Raw genomic sequence first — 22959 nt, forward strand, 5'->3', positions numbered from 1 at the left:
TGAAAACTATCTACAGTATCCCCCTGCTGGCCCAGGGTGCGAACTTCAGTACACAACAGGTTGTGTGGCTGCCGCCACTGTGCGACAAACACAAAGAGAGATGCAGTATTTTCATGTAGGAGAAGGCTATTAATGGCTACCAGCCAGGATGGCTAAGCTCTGTCTCCACAGCCAGAGGCAGTAATGCTTTCTGAATACTAATTGCTGGACAGGATGGGGAGAGCTGCTCTTGTGCTCAGGTCCTGCTTAAAGCTTTCCCCTTTGGGCAACTGGTTGGCCACTGTGAGAACAGGATGCTAGACTAGGCGGGTCACTTTTATTGGCTAACAGAAAGTGTCCTTTCATACTGCATCACGGTGCGATACGCTGGTTTGACATCATCTGATAGGAAGTGCCTACAGAGGGTGGTGAATACAGCACAAGATATTATGGGCTGTCCCGTGAATCCGCTGGATGAAATAGCAGAATAACGTTGCCTCAGGAGAGTGAGGAAAATTCTCAGGAATGCTTCACACCCTGGCCGGCACTTTCTTGATCTCCTGCCCTCAGGCAGAAGATATAGAAGCATGATTAGTCGCACCAACAGGGTAAAGAATAGCTTCTATCCTGGGCTGTTAGGCTGCTGAATGAAAAGATAACAACAGGGCAACTGACTTTCGGGTTTGGTGGGTGTGCATCAGTAAACGAGGGGAATTAAGACTAAGAGAGCTGAGTGGGGGGTGCTCGTGTAATCTCACTGTATACAAGTTGTACAAGTGACAATAAAGTATTTCAATTTCAATAATTTCAATTAATTTGGGGGATAAAGTAAAGGTAAAGGTACCCCTGCCCGTACGGGCCAGTCATGTCCGACTCTAGGGTTGTGCGCCCATCTCACTTAAGAGGCTGGGGGCCAGCGCTGTCTGGAGACACTTCCGGGTCACGTGGCCAGCGTGACGAAGCTGCTCTGGCAAGCCGGCACCAGCACAGCACACAGAAACGCCGTTTAGCTTCCCGCTATAAAGCGGTACCTATTTATCTACTTGCAATTAAGAGTGCTTTCGAACTGCTAGGTGGGCAGGAGCTGGGACCGAACGACGGGAGCTCACCCTGCCGCGGGGATTCGAACCGCTGACCATACGATCGGCAAGACCTAGGCGCTGAGGTTTTACCCACAGCGCCACCCGCGTCCCTAATATGGGGGATACTGTTGCCCAAAAGCCAACAACTGAACTTTGATGCCCCCTGAGTCCTTCCGGAGAGAGCCGCAGGGCAATCACTGCATTAGATGGTTGTCTGATTGCTTCAGCTGGCATATGCCATAAAATATCCTAATGACCGGATAGCTGCCTCCAACGTTGGAGGCAAAATGTACTGCTGTTGCACTTCAAAGAGAAAGGAGGCTATTTTAGCAGGCTGCTATTGCAACTCTTCTAGCGTCTAATCTCTGCCCACCCAAGTCGCCTCCAGGATGAAATCTACCCTTTCAGTAAACTGGGGACCACGCAGGCCTGGAATGAGGTGCAGCTTGGCAGAGGCCCCCCCCCCTCCAGATCAGAAGGCACCAGATAATTAAACAAATGAGTTTATTCACCAATACAAAGTACAACAGCATTGCATTTGAACATAAATAAAAAAAGCAAAACACTTGGCTCATGTTTCAGGTAGGTTATATTTTGCATGGCTTGGGTCGTCAATGTGATTCTGTCCAGATGTTACTGAATGATTGCAATGCTTTAAATACGCTTTTCATTTTGAATAAAACATGCATTGTTTTGCTATGTTGTTGTCTGCCATCCTGGGCTCCTTTGGGAGGAAGGGTGAGATAGTATCGCAGCAGGTAACAATAAAAGCAACTCCTCCCATTAAGACTCAGGAGCCAGTTTGACCAACCACCAGGGATAATGGGACTGGCAGCCTAACATTTGGAGGGCAGGGCAACATATCGCCTGTCCCGTTTATGTGGTTCGAGAGACCCACAGCAAAAGGCAGTAATTTTGACTCAGAAGCCAAAAGCTTCTCTCTCCTCCCCTCTTTGGCAGCCTCTGTATCTGCTGGACTGAAGACTGTCTCCTGAACTCGCCTCCAAAATTAACACAATAGCACAACCTTGCTTGAGGATGTAGGTAGAAGAAGAGTTTGGATTTGGTATCCCGCTTTATCACTCCCCTTCAGGAGTCTCAAAGCGGCTAACATTCCCCTTTCCCTTCCTCCCCCACAACAAACACTCTGTGAGGTGAGTGGGGCTGAGAGACTTCAGAGAAGTGTGACTGGCCCAAGGTCACCCAGCAGCTGCATGTGGAGGAGCGGGGAATCGAACCCGGTTCACCAGATTAAGAGTCCACCACTCTTAACCACTACGGTCAGAAGGTGACAATGGTGAACCTGATGTCCACATGCATATTTGCTTTCTTAGCAGTGCCGGATTTATGTATAAGATAAACAAACTATAGCTTAGGGCCCTCAAAAAAATTTAAAGGAAAAAAAACAACTGGATGTCCATTTCTAAAATATAAGATAAAAAACAAATAAAATAAAACCTACATCATTTTAAGTTAGAGCTTAATAATTATTTCACTGTTAATATACTTCTTAATTGTATTTCACTATTAATATACTTCTCCTTAATTGTATTTCAGTTCAACAATTACTTTAATAAAATACATATTTTGTTATGTGCAAATGGCTTTAGATACCTATTAGGTCCATAAATTACCATGCAGCATATATTCAACACAAAAAACAGCCACAATTTGTGGTTGACAAAGGACAGCTGGACAGATAAAGGGCCCCATTACCTTCAGTAACTTAGGGCCTCATCCAACCTAAATCTGCCCCTGTTCCTTTGAAGGGGTTAATCCTTGCCCCCCCCTATCTACAGATACTTACAGAGGTGGACCAATGGCATTAAGGCAGCTTTGCAAGAATAAATACATACATCACAGTCGCTTTGAAAAACGGGAACACAAACTATAGTACAAAATACGGTCATGTAACGCCCAAAACAACAGCAAATCATAAAGAAAAGTGAGAAATGGAACAATATGTTGCAGAAGTGGTCCCGTCCTCGTGTCCAACAAGTCCATTTCAGAGGCCCCCAACTCCAACTTTCGTGTAGAATACTGTGCCACTAAACACACCCAGCCCCCTAAATCAGCTACTTTCCCTATATCTATCCATCATCTACCTATCTACCTACCTACCTACCTATCTACAGTCGTACCTTGAAAGTCGAACGGAATCTGTTCCGGAAGTCCGTTCGACTTCCAAAACGCTTGAAAACCAAATTGGGGCTTCTGATTGGCTGCTGGAAGCCATGTCGGACGTTCGGGTTCCAAAGAACGTCCGCAAACCCGAACAATCACTTCCAGGGTTGCAGCGTTTGGGAGCCAAACCATCCGAGTTCCAGGGTGTTCGACAACCAAGGTACGACTGTGTCTGTCTGTCTGTCTGTCTGTCTGTTCTGTGAACTTTGGTTCCCCCTAACCCAGCTGTGAATCTTTGGCGTGGTTACAGCAGAAGCCACTCATTACGATGTCTGTGTATTAAAAATGGAGAAAAGGAGGAGAAACAGTAGCATGGAAAAGCAACCTCATGGTCCACAGTCCTCCTTGTCAGGAGTGCATGCAGGAGCCAGGCCCTGTGACCAGTAGGGCTTCGCAGGATTGGGGCCTTCCTAAGTTTGTTCTGGAGAGGCAAGGCGCGGCTGCACAGGTGAGGCTCTTTGCCACAGCAACACGTTTTCTGCCTTGCTGCGTTTGGCTTCTTGCTTCCTGATCCTCGGACCTCGGCTTCTTGACTCCTTGCTTCTCAACCCTCAAACCCTTGACTTTGTGACTCCTTGCTTCTCGACCCTTGGACCCCTGACTTTGTGACTTCCTGCCCCTTGGACCCCTGGCTTCTGGACTCTCGCTCCTGCTCCCACCCTGCCATCTTGCCCCGGTCCCAACATCCTCAACCGGGACTTTGATCGCCCGTAGACCGAACCGTGACACCTCCTGACAAGGCCTAAGTCGATAGCTGTTCGAAAGAAGAGAAATCTATTTTTTTTCTTTTTGCAAAAAACAGAGAATCGGAAGGTAAAGCAGCTATTAGCAGGGCTCTTCTCAAAAGTTTCCTCCTCTTGCAATCAAAGAGGCTTCCATTTTTCCTCCTGATTCTCAGAGCTCTTCAGAAGTTCTTTAGAAATTTGGTGGCTTTGAGGGTTTGGGGCTGATCTTATCGCTGCCAGGTGACTGAGGGCTTTTTCTGAGTAAAAGTTTCCCTGGAACTTCAGAGGCCCCCAAGCTGTCAGCACTTCCGGACCTCAGAAACGCCTTGTGATGCCTTGATCTGCAAAACTACCGCAAGAATGTGTGGGACTATTCATGAGGCTCTGTCACCATGGGCAAATCCGCTTGGTTTTTGTCGTCGTCTCCCCCAGTAAAATGCCTCTGTGAATTGAACTTCTGTTGCAGAAACTGTTCCCCCTAGACTGACCCTCTCTGGCAGAGGAAGTAGGAACAATTCTCTTTCGTTCTTAGCGAAGTACATTTCTAATTATAAATCATATGCTGTGATAGAAGGTCTGATAATGTATTGGCAATAAAATAAAAAAGGGAAACGGAAAAGGGAAGTTACTTTAAAAAAAGCAAAGCAAAGCATTGACCTGTTCTCAAAAGCGAATAGGAATTAGATAGATATAATTTATATCCGCATCTTCCCTTGAAATCTCCAGTACTAACATAATGAGTGTGCATAATGTCAAAATGGAACTCTAAGTGGTTTATAAGCTCCATATGGTGCCTGCATGTCTGCCTTTCAGACAATTCAGTAATGGTTCATTTTTCTTGCGGTGGGGACCAGAAATTGCCTTTGCACAGACTTCCTCTTGGCCCAGCACACCTAGTGCGCTGTTTTAAAAATAAATAAGCAAGTAATTCTGAATTTCTGCAAATACGTATTTGATTCAAGACTGCAAACTGACCAAATTTAAAACAGAGTGAGATGCTTTGATTGGGGCTGGATTCTACAGACGGTGGGAAAAGTAAGCAAGGAAGCTATTTAACCAATTGCATTCATGTATTTGGCAGGAAGTGGAATGTATACAGCAGCGATTCCTGAGATTTCAGCAGCCCAGGCTTCCGTGCTAATGGAAAGATGCCTTGAAAATTTGGAATTCCCCGTTTCATCAGACCTGCAGGGAAAAGGGAAACAGAAAGAAATGTACAATCTATGGGGTTTTTTTTTTTAATTGCAGGGGGCACCAGTTTCAAGAAACTGCCACTCCCTTTCCCAGTCCGAACTGGACTGACTTGGTGGAAATAACCCCAGCTTCTTTCCTAAGCCAGTCTGAACTTAGAAATCACCCATCTCCCACCCAGCCAATATCCTTTCCCTCTAAAGCTCCTCTGCCCAGGGGCAGAGGAAGGGGTATGTGGTGGGGGTGGTCTGCCCCGGGTGCTTCACTGAGGGGGGGGGGACTTTTGGCACGCAGCCTGCCTGTGGCTCCCAAGCCTACCCCGAGCTGGGGGGGGGGGAACGGGGAGCTGTGACCCTTTGCCAGCTGCATTCCTCCTTTCCCCCTTTGTTTCGACAGCTGGGGGAGGCTTGGGGGTCATGGGCACGCGGTGCGCTGAATGTCCACCATTGGCGGCTCGCTGCTCCCCTGGCTGCAGGGTGTGTGCGCCGCTCCGCGCACCCGAGCGGCTCTGTTCCGTCGCTGCCTCTGCCTTCGCTTTTATGAGGTCATCACTTGGTTCAACCCTTCCCAACCCCAGTGTAAGTCAAGACCCAGATAAAACACCTTAAGAGAGACCATCATCTCGGAAGCAGGCAGCTCGCTTTGCACCCCTCAGGTTTGTAGCACTTCTTTTCTGAGAAAGAATGTCTGGGAAGTTGCCTGTGCCCTTTGCATTGAATTTTGCACAACAGCTGGCTGTCACAGTTTGCAGTTCTGCTGTGGTTGACCACACACACACACGGTAATTTGTTTTGTGGAGTGTTTGTTCTTGGCTTCGTGCAAGAGCAACAGAACATTTTGTCCTGGTGACCTGTTTGGTCCCCTTTTTAAAGCACACTTTTTTTTCCCCTGGCTTTGGTCAGAGAGACTGTCCTTTTCTTATATGACAAAGAGCAGATCTCACTCTTGAATTTGACAGCGACTCATTCATTCTTTCACAAATGTGAAGGAGCTAAAAGGAAGTGGAAGGTGGGGCAGGGAGTGATATCTGATCAGTTAAGTGAAAGCGAGCTTAAAAGTCAAAACTGAAGATGCTTGGAGTATTTTCATCTTTGCTCATCAAGGTTGGAAAAATGTGTGTTTTGCTGAGAGACGTATGGTTTCGGGGTTGTTGTCTATTGTAGCCCATAAAATCAGAAGCTGCAGAAGCCCCGTCAGACGTTTGGGTTCCAAAAAACGTTTGCAAACTGGAACACTCACATCCGGGTTTGCGGCATTCGGGAGCCAAAACGTCCGAGTACCAAGGTGTTCAGGATCCAATGTACGACTGTATAGGATTGCTTTCAGACGGCTCAGGGGTCGGATAACTCCATACCCTCCAACATTTCTCCAGTGAAAACAGAGATGTCCTAAGGGAAAGCGGGGCATTCCGGGATCAAATCAGAAACCAGGGCTGCTTCTCTAAATCATGGACATCCCTGGAAAATAGGGACACTTAGAGGGTCTGTTAGCATGAATTCCCCCTGTTCCGAATTGCAGCCTCACCTTGCTCACGTGACCTGTTCAGAATGACGTGCGGGTGCCTGGAGCTCCGCATACACTGTTGAAAGTGACGTTGGGGTATCTTGGAGACGAGTCTGTTCCTGAAAGAGGGAAACAAAATGATATCCTTTACAGACCCCGCGCTAAAACCATCTGAACTCCTGCACTTGGCTGATGCACGGCGAATGGCTGAGATTAGCCGAGCTGCTGATTATATCATTTATGGTGGCTTTTGGGAGCCACTGAGAACGGAGGTGTGGGGGCTACACAAGACTTTGGATCTTGCAAACGCTGCTCATCTTTCCCAAAATCTTGCGGGAGATTTTGAGGAGTGGACCTGGGACCTTCTTTCAGGCAACGTGCAGGCTCTGCTACTCAGGTATGTCCCCTGAAAACACGGCTGTAGTCATCTCAGATGTTCTAAACCAAGAAAGGAGAGGCAGAAAATTCTAGGCGAGGTGGAGTGCAAAAAGCAAAGAGGCCTACAAAAGCAAGGATGAACAGATGATGGACAGGAAGAAAACCGGCTTGCTGTTGCGTCTCGAGGCCCCACGACCCACCCCCCAAATAAATACACACTTATATTAGTTTAAGTTTTTGGGCAAAATTTTTGGCCACAACTTTCTTGAAATACAATCACGTGAGCGGTATTGGCTTAGGCACTGACTCCCCACTATAACTGACTCCACCTCTCAGGGTAATCGTCAAATGGGGTAAACCAAACAAGGGAGCTAAGTCGATGAGGACCAACCTAAGCTCACCCCGGGGTTCCTGTGGTGCTGGCATGGCCCTAGCCCCTCAAGTGGACTTCGGACGAGATCCAGGACCCCCAGATTCCTTTAATGGAATACCCAGTTCCTGGAGGGGCAGGTGATGGCCGCACCTCCCCTCCCCACAATCCAACTGAGCCAATGCCTAACCGCCACCTTACAAGTTGTGATGATTTGCTAAGGGGTAGGCAAAAACCAAATGGTTAAAGCCAACCTGCCAAATGGAAAAATTCATACCCAGCCCTTGTTCCAGAACAGGTGACCCAAACCAAAGCGAGGCCAAGCGACTCTACCTAAACTAGGGAGGGTGGGCGAAACTAGGGAGGGTGCGAAACAAGTGCCCTTCCTTGCAAGCCCCAGGGATCATGCCACCCACTGGCTATTGGCTAAAATCGCCTCGTGTGATCCCAGGGGAATGGCCAGGGCTTCTTGCTCCTCCCCCCCATTTTAACACTATCAAGCGAGCTCTTGGGTCCCGCGCGCAACCAGGACCCTCTGTTATGAGGATCCCATATAGCAGCTTCCAGAGAGAGAGAGCAAGGGGTTTATATTGAGGAACCAAACAGGGGAAAGTGTTGAATCGGGGTTGGGCAACCTGTGCCCCTATAGAAGTTGTTGAACGAGACCTCTCATCCTCCCTGACCGCTAGTCTCGGGTGACAGGAGCTGCAACACCTGGGGGACCAGAGGTTTAAGGAATAAAGGAGGGATGGGGAACTGGTGGCCGTCCAGATGTTGTTGGATAGCTCCCAGTAGCATTTGGACACCCACAGATGTTCCCCATTCGTGCTTCACTGCCTGGATCAGGGATGGGGTCCTAGTGTCCCCCCCCAGGCATTGCTGAGCTACAACTCCCAGTAGCCTCAGCTGCTGGCACGGCCAATGGTCAGGTGTCAGGCTTCAGGGAACCCGACCCCCTCCCTCATGGCAGGCTGCTGGGAGCTGGAGCCACAGGTGAGAGCTGAGTGCAGGATAAAGTATGACGTATCCCCCACCAGAAGTACCACCTCTCCCCTAATACCCTCAGGTTGCATATACAGTGGTACCTCGGGTTAAGAACTTAATTTGTTCTGGAGGTCTGTTCTTAACCTGGAACTGTTCTTAACCTGAAGCACCACTTTAGCCAATAGGGCCTCCTGCTGCTGCCGCTCCGCCAGAGCACGATTTCTGTTCTCATCCTGAAGCCAAGTTCTTAACCAGAGGTAATATTTCTGGGTTAGTGGAGTCTGTAACCTGAAGCGTATGTAACCTGAAGCATATGTAACCCAAGGTACCACTGTATGTGTAAATAAAATCATGCATCCCAAAGACTGCATAGTCTCCATTCACCTTCATTTGCAAGGAAACCGAACCCCTGAAATCTCCACCACCTGTTTGGAGACTGGGATGCCTGCAACATCTTCAAGACTCACCCTACCAGTCATCTACCCAGATGTTTTCTCATCCTAGTGTTCATTGTACATAACTTAAAAAATGGGTTGTATCCAATGTTGGTTCTACTCAAAGTAGACCCACTGAAATTAAAAGGTGTGATGCAACCCAGTGAGTGCTGCTCTGTGTATGCCTAACAATGGATTTATATCTAGCAGCTGCTAAGGGGTCATTTCCAACATATCTTTAGGGCTATTAGGGCACTGTGCAAATATCACTTTCCCTGCACAAACATGGTTGCCTAGAGGAAGTTGAATGTTTCCCATCTGTCTATCGATTTGCATCATAAATAAGCAAAGTGTGTTCCATAAGGTGGAATTTACCGACTTAGAAATAACCAGCTGTTATCTCGTTACTTCCTCGTTACTTTATTTTCACAACAACGAATATATTTCCCCTGTTTCTTTTGCAGAAGCACCAAACATCTGCTACAACCTCAATGCCCCCTAAATGGAAAGCCTTGCAGGATTTGCAACTTTCACTTTTGTTTAATAGATGTGCAGTTTAGCATTAGCTGAAAAAATAGCTTATAAATTATGTGTTGCCTAAGGCTTGGAGGGGGACGTGGGTGGCACTGTGGGTTAAACCACAGAGCCTAGGGCTTGCCAATCAGAAGGTCGGCAGTTCGAATCCCCACGACAGGGTGAGCTCCCGTTGCTCGGTCCCTGCTCCTGCCAACCTAGCAGTTTGAAAGCACGTCCAAGTGCAAGTAGATAAATAGGTACCGCTCCGGCGGGAAGGTAAACGGCGTAGTCATGCTGGCCACATGACCCGGAAGCTGTATGCTGGCTCCCTCGGCCAATAAAGCGAGATGAGCGCCCCAACCCCAGAGTCGGTCACGACTGGACCTAATGGTCAGGGGTCCCTTTACCTTTAAGGCTTAGAGAAACCTGAAAAGTTATAGGCTGCTTAGCAGGATTCTAGATTATATACAACAAATACATACCCTGAGAAGCATTTATTAGGAGAAATGTGTACTAAGATTGGGCCCCATGTTTGCCTCCACCTATATTTTAAGAAAGCGTGTTCTCCTTCATGGAGCGCACGTGTCGCGGTGGGGGCCGACAGGACACTCCAAAGTTGTGAGGCGGGCTAATTGATCTTTGGCCACTGTTGTGATTGGGCTTCCCTTGTTGTTGGGAGGAAGTTAATTTTGCCACTTGATGACTGACAGCCAGAAATGTTAAAATTCCCTGCATGAGGCGTAGAGCTTCCTCTTTTCGCTCTATGCATCGGATTGCCCGTCTCCCCCTCCCTATATTTAGGGTTGTTCACTTTGACCTTGCTATGCCTGTCATGGGGTCGTCTGCTCTTGGGGCAGGGGCCTGGTAGGAATTTTGTCCATCTGGCTGATTGGCTGGGGGCCATTTGGTTTTTGCCTACTGTGTAGCAAATCGCCACAACTTGCGGTTAGGCATTGGTTTATGGTTTGGTTGGTTGAGGGGCATGGATTGGCTGTGCCTGCCCCTCTAATGCTGCTGCTGCAAGGGATTCCGTTAAAGGACTACAGGGGCTCATTCTTGCTTTTGTCCGAACCCTGTCAAGGGGCTAGGGACACGCAAGAGCCCCTGGCTGCATTTGGGGAAGGCTGAGGGCTACCCCCAAGTGTATTCCCCTATTCTGACTTTCGCATCGTGCGGAATGTCAGTCTGTCCCCCATGGTGGGGGCAAATAGTCGCAACCAATGCCTAAGCAACCACTCACATTTTTTGTATTTTAATAAAGTTGTGGCCAAATTTATGCCAAAAACCTTAAACAAAAATTCTGTGTGATGTGTGAGTTATTTGGGGTGACCTGGGGACCTCGACATGCAAAAGTTAACCTAAGTTGACAGGATACTCTCAGCATCTGTGAATGAGGGATTATAGATGCTTGGGTTAACGTGTTTCCTCAAGAAGGAAGCAGTCTTTTATTCCAAGAGACTGGATTTCCTGTGGGTTTCCTCTGAGCTCTGAACAACATTTTAGGAGGTGGGCAAGTGCTGCGGTTATTTGTTTTATGCAATACAGTAAATTTGTTGAAACTTCCTCTGAATAGCATTGTTTTCGAGGCAGCCCTCACTTCCAAAAGAGAAACAAACACGCAAATTACAAACGAAGGAAGAGAGAAAAGACAACAACTATAAACAGAAACATTTATTCTAAGCAACTGTAGAACAAGAACAGACTGAAAGAGCCAGCTGATTCCTGTTCTGTGATTCAAGAAAATGGGGAAAGAAAATCGTATTTTCGTTTGCCAACCTGCGTTCATGTGGACAGACTGTAGGTGCAGAGAGCTAGAGAACGAGTAGGTTTTCAGTACTGAGACAGCTTCATCCTCAGCTACCACCTGCAACGCCTGGGACGTGGGTGTGCTGTGGGTTAAACCACAGAGCCTAGGACTTGCCGATCAGAAGGTCGGCAGTTCGAATCCCCGTGATGGGGTGAGCTCCCGTTGCTCGGTCCCTGCTCCTGCCAACCTAGCAGTTCGAAAGCACGTCAAAGTGCAAGTAGATAAATAGGTACCACTCAGGTGGGAAGGTAAACAGTGTTTCCGTGCATTGCTCTGGTTCGCCAGAAGCAGCTTAGTCATGCTGGCCACATGACCTGGAAGCTGTACGCCGGCCCCCTTGGCCAATAAAGCGAGATGAGCGCCGCAACCCCAGAGTCGGTCACAACTGGACCTAATGGTCAGGGGTCCCTTTACCTTTACCACCTTCAACCTCAGAACAGGGGTATTAAAACAAGCATCTCTCCTACAGAGCAGGTTGAAAAGGGATGGGGAGGCAGGGGTGTAAGGCAAAGGGCTCTGGTTCAGATCTCTGGACCTCTTGAAAGAGGAGCAGAAGCCAGAACACCCACACAGCAGAAATGACATTTGCCATCTATTTCTGCTTTGCATTTGCTGCTGCTATCTTTGCAAGCCACCCTAGAGTGGCTGGGGAAACTCAGCCAGATGGGCGAGGTATAAATAATAAGAGAGCTGATGAACTGCTTGTGGGGGAGGACTCAGCTGGGGCAGGGGGGGAGTGCAGAGTGCAGAATGGCTTGCTGAGCACGAGCATATTTGGTAAGGATATTTAAACGTACATAATTTTGCCACTTCAATTGTGACTTCACTAGTGGAGCCTGGTGAAATGAGGGAGAACTGTAAAAGTTACCAGGGACTAGGACTTTCCCGGGTGTCAAAAAAGATTATTTATGTATGCCACCACTGCGGCCCGTGTTTCGTTAGTCCCCAGATGGAAAATGAGCGAGGTCCCAACTAAAGAAGAATGGCAACGTAAACTGATGGAACATGCGCACCTTGCGGAACTAATGCATAGTATAACAGAACAAGAAGAACACACGTTTAAAGAAGATTGGAAAACGTTTATTGAATATATGGGGGGAAATTGTGTGCACTTGAGAATGTTGGTAGCATTAAGATAAATCCAACAGTGTAAACAAGTTTTGATGGATGTAATAATGAAATACTGAGTGGTTTAGCTTATGTAAAATATGTCCTCCTGGGCATAGTTGGCCAATCGGTGTTAAAGAAGGATAGAACTTTTTTCATGTATGCTACAGCAGCAGCAAGAATTCTCATCGCAAAGCATTGGAAGACACAAGACCTACCCACCTTGGAAGAATGGCAAATGCAACTAATAGACTATATGGAGATGGCGGAGATGACTGGCAGAATCCGAGATCAGGGAGAAGAGTTGGTGGAAGAAGATTGGAGGAAATTTAAAATGTATTTGCAGAAATATTGTAAAATTTTTGAATGTTGAGGACATTGAAATGAATTGCAGGGGTTTTAGCAACAAGGTAAATTGTAAGATTGGATTAATAAATAGACTAACAGGACATGAATTTGCTGAACTAACTTTTAAAAGGGATACAAAAATGGGAGACGTGAGGGAGTCAGGAAAATAAGGTAATCAAAGAGGAGAAATTAAGAAAGAAGGAATTTTTGTCTTTTTATATGTGCTTTTTTCTTTTCTTTTTTGTGTTTAATGTCTGTTTTTCTGTATTTTGTAATTTTGTATTTTTTTCTTTTTTGTATTTTTCTAAACTTTTTAATGGATAAAACCTAATAAAATATTATTTTTAATAAAAAGCTTATGTAAAATATGAAGGGATTTATGATATGCAAAATGAACCATGGAAAAAGAAGAGGGGAAGTCACTGACATTTTAAGGTTGTTTGAATGAATATTCTAAAGTGTGAAACAGAAAATTTAAATTAAAAATAGATAGGTATATATCTATATATCTCAATATCGATATATAGATATATAGCTATGTATATGTATAGTTACCAGGGACTCAGCTACATTGATAAAAAAAAAGGTTTTTAAATCCATTATAACACTGACACCAGGTGGCGCTGTAGAGTTCCATCTTTAGGCAACGTGATTTCCCCATACGAGGTTTGCAACACATTTTCCTGAAATGTTTTTTTTGATGTGTCTAGATCCAGCCCAGATCTGCCCCAAACATTAATTAAAATGGGTGCTTTATATAAGGTGTGAACGCCCTATAATATGAACAGTACAGTAATACATGCTCAAGCGTTTTAATGCAGAGCAGACACATAGATGTTGAGTGTAAATATTTCCCTTCCAATAGTGAAGGTGGTAAGGGCTTAAAGGGGGTCTTACGAACTAGGCCATATCACCACCACCACTGGGATTGCCATGATCATCTCCATCACCACCGCAATTTCCATCATCCCCGCCATTCTGTTCTGCAAGAAGTTCTCACCTGGTCATCATCGCCTTCTGGGGGGCTTCTCTTTGCAACCTCTGAATACTGAAGCTCAGGAAGTGGCTCCTCCCTTGGCATCATGGAGGTAGCTGCAGAGGGAAACATAAGACATTTACTCTATTGGGTCACCCACACCTGCCTAGCAGATTCAGGTAGGTAGCCGTGTTGGTTTGACACAGTCGAAATAATTTTTTTATTTTTTAAAAAATCCAGTAGCACCTTAGGGACCAACCAAGTTTGTTCTGGGTATAAGCTTTCGTGTGCATCCACACTTCTTCAGATGCACTGAAGCAGAAGTCACCAGACCCTGGTATATAGTGGGAGGGTGGGGTGGGGTTTTTCTCAGGAGGGTAGTAGGAGATGGGCGATTGACCCAATGGGTATAGTAAACCTGTTGACGACTGTTAACAACTGCAATTAGTCCTATAAGAAAAAGCAAGGGATAGTATGCAGCTGTCCAAAAATAGCTTTAGCATATGTGATGTAACGTCTCATTACATATGCCAAATATGCTAAATATGTCTCATTACATATGCTAATTACACACACTGCGTTTCCGTGCACTGCTCTGGTTCGCCCAAAGTGGCTTAGTCATGCTGGTCACATGACCTGGAAGCTGTACGCTGGCTCCCTCGGCCAATAAAGCGAGATGATCGCCGCAATCCCAGAGTTGGCCATGACTGGACCTAATGGTCAGGGGTCCCTTTACTTAAGGGTACAGAACTATGTATAGGAACCCTAAACCCCCACTGAAAGGGACTCAAGTTTCACAGAGATCAGCTGTGGGGGGCAGGATGGTCATCCCAACAGATTCTTCGGTCGGTTCCCTCAAGACTTTCCTTCTGCTCTTACGAAAAGCTTCCTACCTCTGTTGGGTGGCATCTTCCTTCTTTTCTTCCAGGTCTTTAGCCCAAATCCAGCCAAGAGGAGCAAAATTACGAATAAAATGATGAGAAAAGTCCAGCTCCAGCTCCAATGCAGTCCGGGTTGATTGCCACCTGTAAAGATTGGATAAATAATAGTTTTTTCGTGCCAGATATTGGAAGACCTCTAAAATGTTGGGCAATACGAGCTCTGAAGGCAGAACCCACAGCTCATTAGTGGGTTGCGTGGACCATAGCTGTCAACATTTTCCTTTCTTTAAGGGAAATTCCCTTATTCTGAATAGGATTCCTTGCAAGAAAAGGGAAAAGTTGACAGCTATGGCATGGACAAGGGTCTCGGCTAGAGCTGTGCGCAAACAGCTTCTTGAAAGCCTCCACTTATCTGATGGGATCAGAGCTACCTCAGCAATATAGAAACTTATTTATGTACACAGCTACAGCCACAGGAAGATATTTGCCCCAAAATGGATAGAAGAAGTTCCGATGAGAAAAGAATGGTTACAGAAAATAATGGGATATGCAGAAATGGCAAAACTTACTAGAAGAATTAGAAATCAAGACAACCTTTTTTTAAATTAAGGAATGGAAGTGGTTTATTGAATATTTACAAACAAATTGCAAACAGATCATTAAGACGTTAGCAGGTCTACTGTGAAAACCTGCAGTTTTTAAAACAGATATAGAGGAATAAAAATAATATTGCGGGGTAAAAAAGTTTCACCCAGTGGTTATCTGCAGTTATCCATCTCCTATTCCTGATCGCTTCACTAGGTTCCTATTTTTTTCCTTGCTGCTTTCTCATTATTATATGTACTTAGAGGTAAATTATTATTATTCTCACTATTATTATGTAGTTTATAAGCTATGCTGAGAGTGCTTGAATGGCTGTGAAATCCTTTCATTGTTAGAGAGCTCCATTCATTGCCAAAGCTGCTGTTTTCCACGGAAAGAAAACCTACATGTCATAATCCCCAGATATTTTCTCATGTCAGATGTTGGCTTGATGGCTGCCAATGAATGACCTTCTTGCTGCTCTGAGAAAGCAAGCTCAAATAAAGGTTAGTTCCAACGTGTATCTCCAACGTTTCATCTCCAACGTGGAGATGAAAACACAGCTGGGTCTGTGAAGTGGAAAAGAAGTGGAATGTTTTGGACTTTATGGGAGAATCTGTCCCACGGCAGGCTTGTTGGACTACACTATCTCTGGGTTTAATATATACGTATCTAGGGAGACTTTCAGATAACCACTGTTATAAATGTGCTTTAAAATATAATGCCGTTATTTGGATGATAAGAGCCACATAAATTATGGCGCAGACAAAGAGGTCTGTGTTTACGGCATCTATTATAGCTTTTGAAGCTTGTGAAAGCTGCAGTTTTCGGATGATAAAAGGCAGCTGGAGACGGGAGTCTTTTCCCACAAGTTTCTCTGTTAAAAAATGTCCAAGGCTTAAACAGAGAGATACTGAACCACCTGTCCATTATTTTGGGTGGGGAAATGTTGTAAGGTAAAAAGAAAGTAAGGTAAAAAAGAAAGAAAGAAAGAAAGAAAGAAAGAAAGAAAGAAAGAAAGAAAGAAAGAAAGAAAGAAAAGGCTGGATAGTGCTGGAGTTCTTTGTTAAAGTTGCCAGATAATTTTAAATCACCAGAGCATGCACTTTCTAACATGCGATTTTAGTAAGAACGATTATTTTCAAACTACAGTCGTACCTTGGAAGTTGAACAGAATCCATTTTGGAAGTCCGTTCGACTTCCAAAAATTTCGGAAACCAAAGTGCGGCTTCTGATTGGCTGCAGGAAGCTCCTGCAGCCAATTGAAAGCTGTGGAAGTACCATCAGATGTTCAGGTTCCAAAAATCGTTTGAAAACAGGAACACTCACTTCCGGGGTTTGATCGTTCGGGAGTCGATTGGTTCAGGAGCCAAGGCGTTTGAGATTCAAAGTGCTACTGTACTGATTTCATTTCTATCTCAAAAGTTTATGTAACGTGCTTTTGAGGGCTGCTTTTAAAAGTATGTTTTAATGAATATTCTAGATTCCTTTGTAAACCACTAGCATAAAAAGAGAGAGAGAGAAAAGAAATGGATAAGACAACACCCTGAATTCCACCCGTTTGCTTTTGGCAGGAATCGTGCAATCGTCCCCAGCCATCCTCGGCTAGTTATGAGGACCGATTCCTAAGTTTGCACTGGCTCATGAATCTGTCTAGATTTCCATTTGAAAAAATATAAATCTTTCCATTTCATTGACCCCATGATAAGGCTCATTTTGAAATTAAAATGGAAGGGAAGTGTTGGGTGTTCAGCACCCCAATCAACTACCCAGCTAATGCATAATGAGGAAGGCGAGGAGGACAAATAACTGTTCAGCTTTCACTGTGTTTTATGCGCTTTTAAAGATTAAATTAATGATTTTTAAAATTACCGTATTTTTTGCTCTATAAGACTCATTTTCCCCCTCCTAAAAAGTAAGGGGAAATGTGTGTGCGTCTTATGGAGCGAATGCAGGCTGCGCAGCTATCCCAGAAGCCAGAACAGCAAGAGGGATTGCTGCTTTCACTGCGCAGCGATCCCTCTTGCTGTTCTGGCTTCTGAGATTCAGAATATTTTTTTTCTTGTTTTCCTCCTCCAAAAACTAGGTGCTTCTTGTGGTCTGGTGCGTTTTATAGAGCGAAAAATACGGTAAGTGGTTTCTGCAGTTTTCTAAATAAAATAGAGAGTTGCTCACCTTCAGTTTGGCAGATGTGCAGCAAGTTGGAGGAGATGCTTTTCTGATCTGCTGGATTGGTGACCATGCAGGTGATGTTGGGCTCTGAGGAGTTGAGCTTCCAGAACAAGTGGAGACTGTTGCCATTGCCAGAGAGGTTATATGACTTTGAACCATCTTCTAAGTCCCTGAAGGCATCCCCTCCTTTCCAGGAGATGTTGAATTCCCCCTTTCCAGGCACCTGACACTGCAGGGTCACATTGCAGCCATCTGGGCTCTTGGAGACAACTTGGGAGAGGATTTTTGGTTCTGGGACTGGTTCTGTGGAAAAACATATGAAAAGCTCATAGGTTTCCCAGCACAATTCAAAGTGTTGGTGCTGACCTTTAAAGCCCTAAATGGCCTCGGCCCAATATACCTGAAGGAACATCTCCACCCCCATTATTCAGCCCAGGCACTGAGGTCCAGCTCCGAGGGCCTTCTAGCAGTTCCCTCCCTGTGAGAAGTGAGGTTACAGGGAACCTGGCAGAGGGCCTTCTCAGTAGTGGTGCCCGCACTATGGAACGCCCTCCCATCAGTTGTCAAGGAAATAAACAACTATCTGACTTTTAGAAGACATCTGAAGTCAAGGGAAGATTTAATGTTTGATCTTGCATCGTGGTTTTAATATTCTGTTTGGAGCCGCTCAGAGTGGCTGGGGAAACCCAGTCAGATGGGTGGGGAATGAATGAATGAATGAATGAATGAATGAATAAATAAATAAAAATAATGTGTGTCCTCCATGGCTGTCACCGACATCACTGCTGAAGGAGAAAAAGGCAGGCTCTTTTTCCAGGTTCTATTCCACAATAAATAGACACAGGTGAATAAAGAACTACTTACCATACACAGAGAGATGGAAAGTGTAATCTTTATACTGTGTCGAACTAAACTTCACTCTAATGGAATATATGCCACTGTCATCCATTTCCAAGTCTTTGATCCTCATGGTGGTCTCATTGGCCATCTCCAATCTTGGCCCAAACCTGTCCCCTGGATCGAGCCTCTCCAGTTCTCCATCCTTCAATTCAGCCAGCTGAATTCCTGAACCATTTTTCCACTGGAAACCCCACTCGATCGTCCTCAGTTTTTTCTCAGGGGGGATACTTACAGGGAGCAACACACAGCCTTCCAGGATCCCGTTCAACTTCTCCTTGTGGGGATTCTGTACTCTGATACTTGCAGTACCTTAAAAAGTTCAAGGAGTTGGAAAAGAAGGAAGGAAAAGGGTCAAAGTCAAAGAAAGGGACAATGTCTCTCAGAATCACCGATTTAAAGCTTTGCCGAATGTGTGGATTTATTCGTTATTTTTACCTAACAAAATGTATAAACCACTTAATTTTAAATAGAAAAACCCTTTAAAAAATAACAAAGTTAAAAACAGGTATTTTTAAAAGTCAAGATATAATTAAAACAAATGCAAGCTGGGGCTTCCGGTTCCACTCTGCCTTAATAGAGGAAGACCCCACAACAGCGGGAGATTGCTGGTTAAGGAAAAACAAGGATGATTGAGGGTAATTATCCTTGCAAGTTTTCCCCAGGGACAGGGAGGAACGGGCTTCCCTTGCAGTTTATCTCGGTACCTGGCTCTCATTCCGGAATGGATTGTGGGAGGCAGGGAGGCGAGGTGTACAAAAGCACTTTGTTTGCCGAAAACCCTCCTATGCCACCATTAAGAAGCAGAGGTACTCCTGTTAATTACTGCTTAATTTGGACTAAAGTACAGACACGTGCTAGAAAAGATGAGATCAAAAACTGTGGAACAAAACCAACCGCAAGGTCTTTAAGGTTTGAACTTGAGAGAAGACTTCATTCGGTGCAAAAGACGTGTGTAGGGGAAGGGAGCCTATGGTTTCTTTATATAAAATTTTCTGCTCTACATTTATGATTCTGCAACCCTCCTCTGAATGTTAGTTCAAATTATATTTGTACCAGTGAGGATGGAAGAAATTGGATTATAGATATGGAATGTAACATTAAACGGAACTGCGTGTGTAAAAAAAAGGAAAAAGGGAGGGAAACTCTATTTTGCAAAAGAATTACGATGAAAAACTAGAGCTGACTCTTCCCCATCCTTTATTGTTTATGGAATGAACTGAATAATGCTAAGAGGACTTGGAATTAAATTTAATTGGCAGCTCATTTGTCTTCAGTTGGACGGAAGGATGAAAGGAGTCTGTGAACTTGCCAAGGAACTGATAAGGTTCATTATTGAAAAAATAAAAAAATTCCTTCCAGTAGCACCTTAAAGACCAACTAAGTTAGTTCTTGGTCTTTAAGGTGCTACTGGAAGGAATTTTTTTATTTTGACTATGGCAGACCAACACGGCTACCTATCTGTAACTGTTCATTATTGAGTCACCTGCAGTTCAACAGACCTCTCTTCTACCCAGCCTGAGAAAGTTGCAAAATAACGAAGCACGGGATGGAGAAATGGAGAATTTTCTGGAACAACAATGGGATATCAGCTTCACCTAAGGCATGATGGATAACAGCAACAACCCGGGGAAAGACAGAAAAACATCTTATGAGGAAACGAAGAAACACCGAGGACAGAATAATTGCCACATACAGGAAGGAGGAGGATATAGTTTGCGTTCCTCACTTGTAATTTTATAAATCATTTAATGTGTCAACACGAGTAGAAGTTATTAATACTGCAGTTGTTCTATAAGGGATTATTATTATGATTGGAATGTAATGGAAATTAATAAGATTTTGGAACGGAGAAATAAAGCAAATAATCAAGTCATCAATTCTAGCACGTGGGGGGGCACCTTATCTAAATTATATAATTTGGTATTTGAATAATTGGTATTAATAATTGTATTATAAATTTGTATTGCATTTTATTGAGGCTATTACTGGATTGTAATTGAAAACTAATAAAAAATATTAGCAAAAAACCCAACAAAGACAAGCTAACAACAGTTTGAAAAAGATTGCGGGAGTGTAGTATTTCATGAAATTGAGAATATAACCAATCAAGATATAGAAATGGATTGTCATTTAGCTTTGTTAATCAGTTTCTCAAAAAGCAATAAGAAGGTGAGAAGTAAAGTGTTGATCGGTCATCTTTTAAGGGAAGGCAAAGTGAAGAACTACCTGTTTTTGGAGGACTTAGAAGGAGCTACACCAGAATATTGGTATATTAAAAGGTTGAGGAGACAGCTTCAGTTGAAAGGTTGATCAATAAATTGAAATTTGCTGGGAGGGCTAAACAGAGGGTATGTTTTGGATCAGAATAGTTTGATTCTGTAATTTATACGAATAGGAGAGTGAGAGATGTAATGTCACCATCTTAGTCTGCGACTTTAATTGATTAAACTCATTATAGTTTAATTAATTACTTGATTGCAATATATTGCCCACCCTTCGCTCTAAGGTCCCAGGGTGACTGACAAGGATTAAAACACATTAACATTAAATCATAATATTGCACAATATCTTTTGTGATTTCTGCTTGCCTATTAATTTCAGGAACTGACCTTTACTCAAGCTTTTAAGTTATGCTCTTTGTACGTTTCTGTGGATAAAAAAAGATAAAAAAATAAAAAGGTTTCTGGGAGCCCCGCCCTCGATTAAAACACATGCCAAATTCTGTATGTCTGGGTAAGGTTGCCTGGATGGAGAGGTTTTAATTAAGGACACCTGTCTGATGCCAAATACACTAACTGCAGCTTTTAGTTCAAGCGCAAGAGGAGACCCACTGGATAGCATTATTCAATTCTGAAAGGTGCTTTGTCAGACTGCAGAAGCATCATTGCTAACTGCCTTTTTAAACACAAATCAGCCTGATATTTGCCTTCAAGAATAAACCCAGGAGTCTTTGAAAGATCGCTTGCGGGACCAGCTTTCCCCAGCTAAAGCTGAAATGAAATTTCCTGCAAAGAAGAATCCCTCCATTTTGAGAGGAAGAAAACTGCGGCATCTCACTCTGTTTTCCAACCCTAAAATGCACTTGCTTGAGAAGGAAGCAGTACTGTTTCAAACGATTTTATAGTCGGCGGCCTCTGCATCCATCCATTACAGCACAGGGAGTCTCCCGGCTGCATCCCCTCTGCTGTTTGCGTTTTAGATGTTACCAAATAACAGAACCATGAAGGGCTTGTGAGGCCGCTTCAGCAGACAGAGAGGCCTTCTACAAAAACGTCTTTTCCTGCAAAAACACGCGCATATCACCTTCTCAAGCCTTTGGAGGACTTACCAGAGGGAGAAGAAAGCAAAGACAGAGTCAGAAGAAAGAGCTCCAGGCTTCGTTTGCAGCCATTCGCAGCCCCCTTTTGCCTGCTGCGTGGAGGACTCCTCTTCAAGACACACAGACATTGGTCGTTCATCGTAAATCCATTCAGAGGATGGGTCTGAAAGCTGTGTGAAGTGATGAGAGGTTGAGCATTTTTAGGAGGAGAAAAATTGAGAAGCTCATTTTCTGTGTGTGCCGAAAAGAGGAAGGTGGGGGCGTTTATGGGGAGGAGAGGTGTGGTTACGAGCTGGCAGCCATCCCCCTTTTTTTCGACCTCCAGCTGGTCTTAGCTCCTTCTTAGCAGATTCTGCCAATGCACAGAATAATAGAATTGTAAGCCCCGGGAGAGACCCCAACAGTCTAGCTCTAGTTCCAAAATGAGAGGTATCTCCCTTCAAGTCTCTTGGAGTTCCTGCCCTCTGTCTTCACCAGAGATAGAGAAAAATACATTCCCCTCAGACCCCATGAGCCTCTCTGCATGTCACACCCATTCCCAGACCTGCTTTGTGTGTAGAGAAACTCCCTCGTTTGCAAAGGCCAAATTCACATTCATTCTCCAGCCTGTTTTGCCTCTCTTCTCACCCACCACCGGGTGCATGTGGTCCTCAGGCTCAGTTTCCCATCCCTGCCTTAAGCTGACCAGGCTCCTGCCTTCTTTCTCTGGCTCTACTTTCAAAACTTCCTTTAACTTTCCAGGGCTGATGTAAAGGTTCAAAATTCCAGCTGATCACCACCATTAAGGGGACACAGGTGACGCTGTGGGTTAAACCACAGAGCCTAGGACTTGCCGATCAGAAGCTTCAAGATTCCAGCTGATCACCATCATTAAGAACTCTGTGAAAAGTGCCCCTGGGCATGTGCAGAGGGCTTTCCCTTCCTCCCCACTCAAGCGCTGCTCTCTCCAGGTGTAAAGGTGGGCTACTGGATCCCCAGGCAGAGTTTTGGACTTCAATTTATCTCAAGGCTGAAGATGGAGTATGATGCTCCTTCCATCAATGCTGTCTAAGAGGCACATAGTCAGTCCTCTGGGAGAGAGAGCCGCCTTTGCAAAATGATGAAAAGCAGGCAGAGAGGAGAAAGTGTAGCAGGGCGTTCTTGGCTGTCTTCATTTGTCCCATACTTGCATGACTGCAAAAGATTCCGCCCTATGGAACACCCTCCCATCAGATTTCAAGGAAATAAACAACGATCTGACTTTTAGTAGACATCTGAAGGCAGCCCTGTTTAGGGAAGTTTTTAATGTTTGCTGTTTTATTGTGCTTTTAATATTCTGTTGGGAGCCGCCCGGAGCGGCTGGGGAAACCCAGACAGATGGGCGGGGTATAAATAATAAATTGTTGTTGTTGTTGTTGTTGTTGTTACAAACAGTTTTCTTAGATTTGTCTAATCCACTTTTAGAGCCATCCAATCTGGTTCCCCAGCTGAATCTGGTGCACAGCCTTAGAATCTATCTCTGCACTCAAGGTAGCTATATTT

The 22959-nt window shown here is 44.7% G+C and overlaps 1 protein-coding gene across 2 annotated transcripts; it reads right to left on the bottom strand.

Annotated features, from left to right (window-relative positions):
• Window positions 1–1548: 1548 nt before the first annotated feature.
• LOC310694246 (natural killer cell receptor 2B4-like) lies at window positions 1549–22534 on the bottom strand. 2 transcript variants are annotated; one of them, XM_083477298.1, is made up of 9 exons: window positions 22369–22529; window positions 21448–21790; window positions 20729–20766; window positions 18084–18428; window positions 17223–17522; window positions 14478–14609; window positions 13609–13700; window positions 6686–6783; window positions 1549–5155 (listed from the first exon to the last, which is right to left on the bottom strand). In XM_083477298.1, the coding sequence occupies exons 4-8, from the start codon at window positions 18205–18207 to the stop codon at window positions 6691–6693; spliced, it is 741 nt and encodes a 246-aa protein (XP_083333424.1). In that variant the 5' UTR covers window positions 18208–18428; window positions 20729–20766; window positions 21448–21790; window positions 22369–22529; the 3' UTR covers window positions 1549–5155; window positions 6686–6690. The 2 variants fall into 2 exon arrangements, with proteins under 2 accessions (XP_083333424.1, XP_083333423.1); XM_083477297.1 differs by lacking the exon at window positions 20729–20766 and having other exon boundaries at window positions 22369–22534.
• Between the last annotated feature and the right edge of the window lie 425 nt (window positions 22535–22959).

The sequence above is a fragment of the Podarcis liolepis genome, assembly GCF_965112155.1.
Source record: "Podarcis liolepis genome assembly, chromosome: 15".
Classification (NCBI taxonomy): domain Eukaryota; kingdom Metazoa; phylum Chordata; class Lepidosauria; order Squamata; family Lacertidae; genus Podarcis; species Podarcis liolepis.